This window comes from Blennius ocellaris (genome assembly GCF_963422515.1).
Source record: "Blennius ocellaris genome assembly, chromosome: 18".
Classification (NCBI taxonomy): Eukaryota; Metazoa; Chordata; class Actinopteri; order Blenniiformes; family Blenniidae; genus Blennius; species Blennius ocellaris.
The window spans coordinates 24,255,519-24,266,715 of record NC_137667.1 but is presented as its reverse complement, the minus strand read 5'-3'; the positions used below and the strand labels follow the sequence as shown (position 1 = coordinate 24,266,715).

The 11,197-nt window shown below is 40.2% G+C and overlaps 1 protein-coding gene across 2 annotated transcripts; it reads right to left on the bottom strand.

Annotated features, from left to right (window-relative positions):
* Positions 1–5,149: 5,149 nt before the first annotated feature.
* Positions 5,150–10,759, bottom strand: atf3 (activating transcription factor 3). Of its 2 annotated transcripts, XM_080514194.1 has the most exons (4): positions 10,680–10,759; positions 8,823–9,075; positions 8,637–8,744; positions 5,150–7,716 (listed from the first exon to the last, which is right to left on the bottom strand). In XM_080514194.1, the coding sequence occupies exons 2-4, from the start codon at positions 9,072–9,074 to the stop codon at positions 7,420–7,422; spliced, it is 657 nt and encodes a 218-aa protein (XP_080370320.1). In that variant the 5' UTR covers position 9,075; positions 10,680–10,759; the 3' UTR covers positions 5,150–7,419. The 2 variants fall into 2 exon arrangements, with proteins under 2 accessions (XP_080370320.1, XP_080370319.1); XM_080514193.1 differs by having other exon boundaries at positions 8,637–9,075.
* Between the last annotated feature and the right edge of the window lie 438 nt (positions 10,760–11,197).

Sequence of the window (11,197 nt, the reverse complement as noted above, 5' to 3'; positions counted from 1 at the left end):
CATGTCCATGTTTGACCTCCGTTACTCGGGATCCCTGGTTCAGTACGTCACCGATAACCTCCTGAAGACTCTTTATTTCCACTTTCTTATTTCAGTTTCTTGGTGAGCTCCTTGAACTCAGTCTTGAAACCAGCCTTTAACTCCATAAGGCTGCATTTCAGCTCCACTTGAAGGTCGTTTATCTCTTTCCAGTTGTTTATACAGCCATGACTACAGCGTGACTGGCTCCTCCTCCTGCCTCCTGCTTTCTGCCTTCACCACTTCATTCTCTTCTGACTCCCATTTCTAATTGTTGTCGCCATCTGTGTTTTCAGCTTCTTCTGGATTGTCTTCTTTCGTTGTCTCAAACTTTTCCTTTTTTTGCCCCATGTCTTTTCTTATTATCTAATTATATATTTTTTTGCAAATTACATGACTTTGGTAAGTTTTAATTCTGATATGGCCGGCAGCGAAAACTCAAAGCTGCCATCATTGTTGCATCTGCCCCAAAAGCTGTTTAAGCTTCTTTTTTTTTTTTTTTTTTTTTTTACTTTTGTTACTGCTCCCAAGGTGGAACTTTTTGAAAATGCTTTGACTCGATCTTCATCGAAATTGGGGAAAACACAACTTATAAAATATTGATACTGCACATGCTCATCACAGTTGTAGTAACTCGTAGTTCCGCACATGCTCAGTAGAGACGATCAGAACAGTGTTTCCTCCAGAGTGTCATGACTCCCAGTCCATGTTCCTCTGGACTTGGTACTTTTATTTTGACAGTCACCGTAATAACAATCCACCTTGGTAGTTTTATTTTGACAGTCATTTTAATAACAATCCAACTAGGTACTTTTATTTTGACAGTCACCGTAATAACAATCCACCTTGGTAGTTTTATTTTGACAGTCATTTTAATAACAATCCAACTAGGTACTTTTATTTTGACAGTCAACGTAATAACAATCTAACTTGGTGGTCTGTCTCATGTTGGTGGTTTCATTACAAAAACAAACAACAGCACCCACTAGTGGCCCAACAGAAAAACATCATTTTCAACGATTCTGCCATTTCTTTGTGAACAGATGTAATTTTCAAAACATTGCAGTTTAAATGTTAAACTTTTCTGAGACAACATCAAAAAATGATGTGTTTTCATTTGAATCATAATATAAACGAGCCCTAAAACACATCGAATTGAAAAAGATCATCAAATGAGACACAAGAGTTCCCTTTCCTGGTAACTTTGGGTATTTTTAAATTAGAAACTAATAGCTATAGTTTAGAATCACAACTTATCTGACGTGCTGAGAATCCTCTACAATCTGCTGCAAAATCAGCAATGTTTCTGTGATTTTTTTCTGTAAATGTTCTAGTAATTATAACTAACTTTGATATATTTTAAGCATAAAAAACTGTGTTTTAATCCAAACAGCAGAGCCATAAGAAGACAGATAAGCATTGCAAGGTCGGCAGGTATGTCACAAGTAGTAATTAACATACCAGGGGTGGATACAACAACCTCAAAGCAGGTTGAAACTGTCAGGATTGGCCGGGTGCAGGATTCAAGCACCGACACGACCAGGATGGATAATTGAAAATAAGATTTTTTTTAGAGTCTCTCCAATGGAGCAGCAATCTTCAGTGAGGGGTCATAGAGGCGGAGATGGGCGTCATGGAAAGGGGATCTTCCCAGCAGGACAGAACGGCGCACACCAGGACTGCACGGGAGAACGAATAGAGGTGTGAAGATCCACACCTCTCTTAGCAAGTTTTCTTGCTCAATACTTGTACCAAATGTATCCCAGGGCTGAAGTGGGGTCAAAGGCCAGCGTTCATACTGAGACAGGCCCTGGGATCAGATGATCCGTGCTGGAGTGGAGACAGGAGGTTGGAGCTTCATGACTCCCACCATTTGTTTGCATTCCTTTAGCTGATCTTCAAACTAAGTGTGATTGTAAGTTTGGTCTTTAAGTCAAAGCTGAAACCTGTAGCTTGTAGCTTCGTTTAATCGAACTATCAAGTGAAAACACTGTTTTTGTTTCAGAAAAGTTTCACATTTATACAGCAAGAAGCCTTCAGGAAGGTTGTACAATCATCTGTTGATTTGGTCTTTTTCTGTTAACAAGATATCTGAAAAACTGATGAGCTGATCATGTAAATTAGCATACGGGTGCATTTTGATCAACGGAAGAACCCATTAAATCTAGGTGGTGATCATATATATTTAATTTCTATAAATTGTTACATGCTTTGTGAGAAATGGATTTGAAGCATGTTTTGGTTTGAAGTGTAGTTTGTGAGTGAAACTGTGATAAGCCAGGTTTCTCAGGTTGTTTTTTTTAAATTAAAAAAACAAAATTTTTTAAATACAGTACAGTCATTCCTATGTGCTTTTACAGAGAAAATAAAAAATCCCAACATATCCACATGAGCAAGCAGGTGTGTTTGCGACTGTGGAAAAGAAAAACTCCCTCCAATAGGGAGAAACTTTGTAGAAACCAGAGTCAGAGGTGGAGGAATTCTGCAGACCGGTTGGGGTGAGAGGATAGAGGAGAGGAGAGGAGAGGAGAGGAGAGGAGAGGAGAGGAGAGGAAAGACAGAGAGATAGACTGGGTGGGGAGATACATACAATACCCTTGTTAGTGCGACATGTATTTCTTTTTTTCTTACAGTTATCACACTTATCCAAATATTTTCCAACTGTCATGAGATTAAACCAGCCTGAGCAGTACTATCACGACAGTAACATGAAAAAACAAAACAAAACAAAAAGCAGAACAACAATAACGATAGCAAAAACAAAATGACACAAAACAAAGAACAATTCACATGATTTTGATAATTGAAAGAACAATTGCAGAAAATAAGAAAAATCAGCAGCAAATCTCATCAATGAGGAGTGTGAGTGTGTGTGTGTGTGTGTGTGTGTGTGTGTGTGTGTGTGTGTGTGTGTGTGTGTGTGTGTGTGTGTGTGTGTGTCCACTGGGTGTGATTGGAACTGTTGTGGGGGGCCTGCAGTGCCACCCCGAGGCCACCCGGGCCAGACGCTGCCACTCCGGCACTCAGCAGCCCCCCGGACCCGGGAAGACCCCGACAAACCCCCCCGGAGAGCCACGCCCCGACCCGGAAGGCTCCAGACGGAGCGTGTAGAGAGGGACCCCCCCTTGACAACTTTGACATTATATACACGTGTTCCTATCAAATTAAATTCAATTAAATAGGGTGTCCACAGTTGTGCAGCTTCAGTAAAGCCTAATCCTCTTCCTTTAAAGGAAACATCATCCATTTTTCCAATTTTTTGAAAAAGTCTGTTCTCGTCCTTTGAACGTAAATTTTATTAAATTTTTTTCCCATTGTGAATATATTGCTTTAACCACATCCATCCATTGTTTGAGTTTAGGAGGTTCAGACTGGTACCAGCTCCTGGTGCAGGCAACAAGCAAAGTTTTACACGGCTACCAATCCCTCTACAGGACTACATGATCTGTTGTTCCACCCGATATAGGAGTCTGACATCGAGGGGCATATCATAGCCTCAACTCTGTTTCAAAGTGGCACAACTTTTCCCCAAACCAAATTAATTTTAGGGCATGTCCAAAAGACTTGGGAATGATTGCCGTTCATACGCCACACCATCTCCAGCATTGCTTTTGTGTTTGAGTTTGCTTCGGTTTTATTTGAGGTGTAATGAAGCAGCAGATCAAATTCAAATGTACTCCAGTGCCGTGAGGTGATAAGCGTTGCCTTTTCCACATTGAACGCCAATCTTCCTGTGTCATTTTTATGTCCATTTCTTTTTCCCATTTTGTTTTGATATGTACAGTGTTATTAATTTTCAGCTTTTGGAGGCTGTGATATAGGCTACAGTTTTTGCACTTCTTTTTTTTAATAAGCTTCAGTTAGAATTTCAATCACTGCATTGCCCTCCTCCGATATTGTCAACCGTATCTTCTTTTATAGAAATCTCTAATTTGTAAATATCTGAGGAAGTCTTTATTTTCTGGTTTAAATTCCTTCTTTAATTCTTCAAAACGCACAGTGCAGTGATGCCTTTGTCATTCCATAGTTCAATATATCCTCATGAGTTCCTGGTTTAAAATCAGGGTCCAGAGCAGGCAGATCAACAGTTTCTTAATTTTCACCAACTCTTCACAAACTCTTCAACCTCCTAGTTTTAACACCTTGTTTCCACGAAGACAGAGTCGTTGTGTTTTCAAAAAGTAATGTTTTCAGTGGCTACTAGTACTGTTGTGGTGTAAACAGACGCCCAATACGCTATGAAGGTTTTGCGTTTTCATTGAAATGTGGCTGTGTAAACAGATATAATATATGTATAGATTAATTATACATATATGAGTTTAAAAAAGAAAGTGATCAATGTATAAAATCCACTGGTGTCTCATACATTATGTTGAATAGATCAAGGGAGTCAAACATGAGGCTCATGGATCCAATCCGGCCAAACTACCAAGCAAATTGTAACTATTCTTAGAAAACTCTCAGTGTTGTGTTGTGTCGCTACCCTTCAGGAATTTGGTAAAAATCAGAGTTGAGCTGAGATATAGCGATGCTGTTATGAAATCTAACAAACCAGTTTTTGCCTCAAAGCCATGCTGCCAGAGAGAGTTTGCGAAAACACCCAGAATGCAACAGCAAGAAAAGTTTTCTGGACTGCATGAGAAGGTTTCATTAAAAGTGGCTTTATGTTGAGATTGTAGTCATTTACTGTAATAATAGTTATATTTTGTGAAAATAAAAAAGATTTTCTCTGCACGAGAGTAAAGGCAAACTTTAAATGTTAGATTTAAAGATTATTATGTCTCTATTTTACCAGTCCGGCTCACTCAAGATGAAAATGGACTGCATGTGGCCCCTGAATAGAAATGTGTTTGACACCCCTCATGTAAAACAAAGAGAACTTTTATGTTTTTGTTGCGTTGAATCAATCGCTATAGATTTTTTTTTAATAGAGATTTGAGTGAAGAGAAAAGAATTAGTGAAACTTTCCAGTAAATAACATTTAACTGCCACCACAGGTTGAGGTAAATTTACAATTATTTCCAGCTTAAGTACTGTAATTACCGTTATTAGAAATGGCTTTTTGGCCTTTGTTAGCTTCTTTTTCATTGAAATCAAAAGAGACATAATTTACACAAGAAACGACCACATGTGCATTTGAAGTACATCTGTTTAATCACCAAAGTATCAAAAACAAAAGTTTACAGACCACAGAGATGGAAACACACAGTGTCGCAATGCAGTTGTTCCTGACATCCAACATTTTATTTAGTCGTGCAGCTAAAAAAACCCAAAAAACACTCCAGTTGTCGTAGGAATAAGCACAATGGAGTACGCTGAGGTCAAACTCAGTGCTATGACAATAACCACAAAGAACGACATATACACAGACGCCGGCGTCCTTTAAAGCGCGCGTCTCTCAGAGTTCAAACTTCCTCCTTCAGTCCACATGGAGCTCATGCTAATGCTAGCTTTCTGCCACGTTCGACTCCTGAAGTCACGTCACTTTTTGACAAGTGAGTGGCAAAGTTTGAACCTAAAAGTAGTGCGTCAGGTGTCTCTGCATCGAATAAGTGACGACCAAACTGAATACAATACCATGGTAGCAGAACAAGTGAAGCTCTGCACCCAGTAAACTCCGGTAAGCATTTTTGATACCTTGCTAACGATATCCAGTGACGACAATATCCAAACTGTTACACTTCAGGAATAAATAGATTTTTTGAAAAATACATCTTTTTTTTTTTTGTCTTTGTTTTGCTCCATCAAAACCAAAGGAGGCATCTGGTGTTTATGTACAGCAGCACGGAGTTAATGCTACAACAACACACAAGATTTTAGGTAGAAAACAACACATCTGGCAAATAACATTCATGTAGCTTCATCGTCATTAAAAAAAACTAAAAAACCCACAATAACACTCGAGTTGTTGACTTTAAGAGGGAACGCAGTGATAAACAACGTGTGCAGGTGGAACAAAACAAGTTTTGGAGACACCTTTGCTTTCAGCAAATACCGGATTTCTTAAAAAAAAACAAACAAACAAAAGTAACATATCGTCCGCATATGTGATTTGACAATTTTTTAATGAGGCTTTTCGCCATGAAGTGCAGAATTATAAACCCTGCCTGGAGCATGTTTCCCTTTTGAAACCCAACAACCTGACTTGTACGTGAGAAGTGAGGCAAAATAAAATCTCCAGCCTGTGTAACGTCCTGAGTTGTTAGTAGCAGCAGAGTGAGTACTTCACGTTGTACACTGAGCAAGCAGACAGGGAGAATACAGCTATCGTACAGTAGTCATGTAATAAATATACTTTGTCACTATTGTCGCACAAAAGTCTTATTTTGAGTGCGATGACTCGCAGCTCAAACCGTCTGGAGGGGAACGCTGCATCTGTGTCCTTTGGTGGGTGTGAACGTGTCCCGTCATGTGATCACCTGGAAATCACTTTGGTACAAATATAAAAACCCGACAGTGAGTCAGATCGAGAGTTTACGCCACAACTATCAAATACAAATGAAAAGTTTTTGCACTCTAATTCTAACCACAGTAATTGAGAGGGGCTGTTTTTTAAAAGTTGCTTTTCGCTCGTTTCCATGGAGCCAGAGCCTTTTTGGAAAGTTCGGTTTTTTGGCCATTTCCATGGTAACGGAGTTGGAACGTTTTTGAAAAGTTGTGTTTTTTTTACCAATTCTACGGAGTTTGAACTTTTGAAAAATCCTGTTTCCCTCCGTTTTCATGGGTTTTGAGAAGTTTCAACGCTTCCATGAGCGTCCAACTTTTTGACATTTTCAAAAAGTTCCAAACTGGGAGCCATTTTCAAAAAATGTAAACAACTAAAACAGCTAAAGCAATTAAGACAATTGTGACAATTGTTAAAAACTATTATACGGCCATGGTGCGCATGTGCAGTAGCAGCATTTGTGCTCATTTACACAATGATGGAGTTGGAGTGTTATAGAAAAGTTGCATTTCCAGTGACTCTGAGGGTAACTACCCACCAAAAACACATTTTGCATTTTGACGTGAAAACATTGTAGTGGGGCATAAATTAAACACAAATACGCTGTGGGTGTTTGTTTTAGTGTGTTAATGTGTCTTCTTGGCCCTGACTGTCTCAATGACAACAATTCCTAGTTCCTGGTGTGCGAAGGGCGTTCCTGGCGTGTGAAAGTCATTCCTGGCACGTGAAGGGCGTTCCTGGCACGTGAAGGGCGTTCCTGGCGTACGAGGCGCGGGCTGATGGCGCTCTCTCTTTCTTTCTAGCAGCTTGGTGGACGAGAGCGGAGGTCATCCAAGGTACATTTCCCTGTCATCCTCAGGTCAGCGGCTCCACCGACCCTTCAGACAGTCTTTGCTACATCGATGGCGACAGCGGGGGCCAACGTCAAGTCTGAGGAAGAGGAGGCAGGTCGCCTCTTATAGACAATGGACGTGGTCGAGTGTCAGGAGTCCGGCATCCAGCGGTGCCTTTAGCGCGGACGTGGTGGTCGCGGCGGTGGCGGTGGCGTTGAAGCTGTGCAGCTGCAAGGTGCTCTCCTTGATGTGCTGGATGAAGAGGTTCCGCTCATCCTCGGGCGTCTGGCCGTTCTGCGCTCGGACGATGCAGGTGGGCCGGTGCAGGTTGAGCATGTAGACCAGCTGCTGCTTCTGCTGCTTCAGCTCCTCAATCTGAGCCTTCAGTTCTGTGTTCACGCTCTCCAGCTTCTCAGACTCCTGCAGGGGGGGGGGGGGGGGGGGGGTTCAGCTGTTAACACATGACAAACAACTGCTTCGTCTCTTCGTCAGTTCAATGAATTTATATCACTTTATTTTTTATATTAATATTGGAAATATTCACATTAGTAACTTTAAACTTTTTTGCATTACTTTAGGATTCTGCAATTATTTTCTTTTAAGTCATTTTGTATTTCTATGTATTTATTTCTTTTCAGGGTCATTTTGTGTCTTTTAATGGTGAATTGCCATATTCTTATTATTATTATTTTCAATATAATGAAATCTAATTTTAATGTTTTTTAATTTGATTTGGGGATTTTATAATAAATCCACTGTTTTCATACAGTTTTGTTTTTGTTTGTTTCTCTCAGGATCTTGTATCAATTTAGTATTTTTGTGTTTATTTAGTACCATTTGTGAGTATTTTTTATCGACCTTTCAACCACTCTTTTCTTCTCTTAATTACTTGTGATTTTAGATAAATTATTGATTGGTTTTTCCTATCCATCTTTTTTCTTTGTTGGTATGCAAGTTTTTTCGGGTAAGTTGGTGTCTTCTTTTGTTTCTTTTTTCATTTGTATCAGTTTTTTAATTTAGTTTTCATGTTCTCTTTCTTTCTTGGTATTCAAATATTTTTGTTTTGTAACTTTGTGTCTTTTAGTATTTCATATGGGGAAATATGTTACTGGTTTCAATTTGAATCACAAATCATGATGGTTAAATTCATTACAATCTAGTTTTTAAGTATTTCAGAGAGTTTGGAAATATTTCAGTTCATTAACTGAAGTAATTGTTTCTGATCCTATAAATATGATACAGTACAAAACTGTCACTTTAAGAACCAGCATGTATATTAATATCTACCTGTGTGTGTGTGTGTGTGTGTGTGTGTGTGTCAGAGCAGACGATTAGTGTACCTTCTGCAGTGATTCGGTTTTCTCCTTCTTCTTGTTTCGACACTTTGCAGCTGCGATCTTGTTCCTCTCTCTCCTCCTCTTCCTCCTCTCATGTTCCTCAGTCGTGAGCTGTAAAGAAACAAACACAAGCCGTTCAGACGACCTTCGTCTGGCCGACAGGAGAGCGTTGCGTCGCCTGCGCCTCACCTCTCTCCTGCTCCCGGACCTGGAGGCGGGCAGGTCGTAACCGTGGTCCGAGCTGGAGCTGTCCGAGCTCATGCCAGCGCTGAGCCCGTTGGACAGCCGCTTGGTCTGGATGGCGAGCCGCAGCTCCTCTTTCACGATGGGTGTGAAGTTGGTGAAGTCGTCAAGGGTGAGCGTGGTGGGCGGCGAGAGGCAGGGCACCAGGGCGGAGCAGCTGATGTCAGCCAGCGACGGGCCTGAGTGCTGCAGCATCATTCTGGAAAACAAGAGTACAACTCAGTACTTACACTGAAAGACCTTTTCTACAGGAGTTACTTCTCACTACAACTTAAGTTATCGTACTGAACTGTATGCTTATTAATATATCTATCTTTTCAAAACTGTACTTAGAAATACTCGTGTAAATATTGTTGTGTGTTTTCTGGTAATTTCATCCTTTTATTGTAATACCAGTTACTGCTTAGCCCTGCAGCTTACATTAATATATAAGAGTACATAATTAACTACCATCATATTGAATTTTTAACTTCTATGCTATTTATTATTTTGTGTTCTTTCTGTGAGGAACAATGCTGCAACAATTTCCCCCAGGAATAAAGCAATAATGTATTTCTATTCTAAAAATACCAAAGATAGGAATATTATTAGATAAACATGGAGTTCACAAAGAGATATATTAGAAATACTTGTTAATCCCAGAGAAATTATTTTGCTCCACCCAGACAAAATAGAAAAACTTAATAATTAGATGAAAATCAAATAAGAAATATTATTAAATATTAACACCCCAAGGCTTTATTGTGACAGAAAACACAGCAACAGTATTAAAAAAATAGGAGTTTTTTAGGAGTTAATCGTTTTAAAATTGTTTTAAAAGAACACCTACAAATTTAATTGATCTTATTTTCTGTCTTTCCAATAAGTTCCACGTTTTGTGGTGTTATTGATAGTTTTCATTTATATATAAAAGCCCAGCACTGTATGATTGGCATGTTCCAATGAAAAACAAAAAAATTAAAAACTGAGTTGAAAAGCAAAACAACAACAACAACAACAGCAACAAAAGGCTTTACTCTGCTGGGAAATGACCTACTCATCTGAAAAATCTTAGTTTATATTTCACAATTAAATAAATACGATCAGGAGGATCAAGGAAAGGAAACTTTCTGGAAAAAAAGTGCCTAAATAATAAATGAGGGTGATTAATAAGTGGTGGATGTTTGCTCTCTAAACAGAAGCAGGACTGACAGCTTGACAAGATGATTACAACGATCAGAACATATTGATCATCACCAGCTTCTCGTCACTCAAACAACTGAACAGTTAAAGAAAATCTATTATGCCAGGGCTTCTTGAATTAAGATATAAAATATAAAATAAATGCGGTAGAAATGCAAAGTGATTTTTGAAATCTAAAGCTAAGAAATAAAGTTACAATTGAACATCGCATCTAATAAAGCACAAAAAGCACAAACAGGAAATCTTGGAGTTTTTAAATGTGTATTTCTGAGGTTGAATGAATGAAGTTGTTTTTCATCGAAACAATTATTTCAGTTTTTGCTGTCACGTTTAAAGTTATGAAAATGTATTTGTTTTATTTAAAGAAATGGATCGACGACAAAATTGTTTAGCGATGATGTAAAGTACAGCCACACTGAATAACGAGGATGTATTTATCCAAGCATGTGTTACTATGACGAGCTGAGTGGGAAAAGGTCATAAGGGAAGAATCGGAAAGTTTCACCGGGACGCGGAGCGCGCGAGCTGAAGGGAACATCACGGGAACATCCCCGTCAACCCCCGGGAACCCCCCGGTCACACCGGTGTCCCTCCCCGCACAGAAAGAGAAGCTGGTCGTACCTGTAAAGTGCGTGAGTGTCCGACTCAGGTGTGTTGCTGTGTCGCTGTGTCGCGCGCCGCTCCACTGCTTCCTGGTGTAAAGTTGCGCTTGTGGCCGATGCGTTGCCTCGCCGTTGGTTTTATAGCAACGGAGGGGGCGTGGCCTGTGACACAACAGATAATAGACAGCCTCCATGAGAGAGCGAGCGGGTGGGGGGGGGGGCCGGGTGACATCATCCTATTTATAGTAGACGAGCCTGCGGTGACGCAATCTTGCAACCAGCGCGAGGCTCTGCCATAACAGGACAGGCTTCCCCCTCCCCTCAGACCCCTCTCTACCCCTCCCCCTCCTCCTCGTCCTCCTCGTCCTCCCCCTCCTCCCCCTCCTCCCCCCCCCTCCTCCTCCTCCTCCCCCCCCTCCTCCTCGAGTGCATGCTGGATGTCCCACGAGAGGACAATAACGGAATAACATTCTAGCAATTTCTGGGGGAAAAAGAAAAGAAAAAAAGATTTTGAACTGAGTTGATTCACTTTTTTCA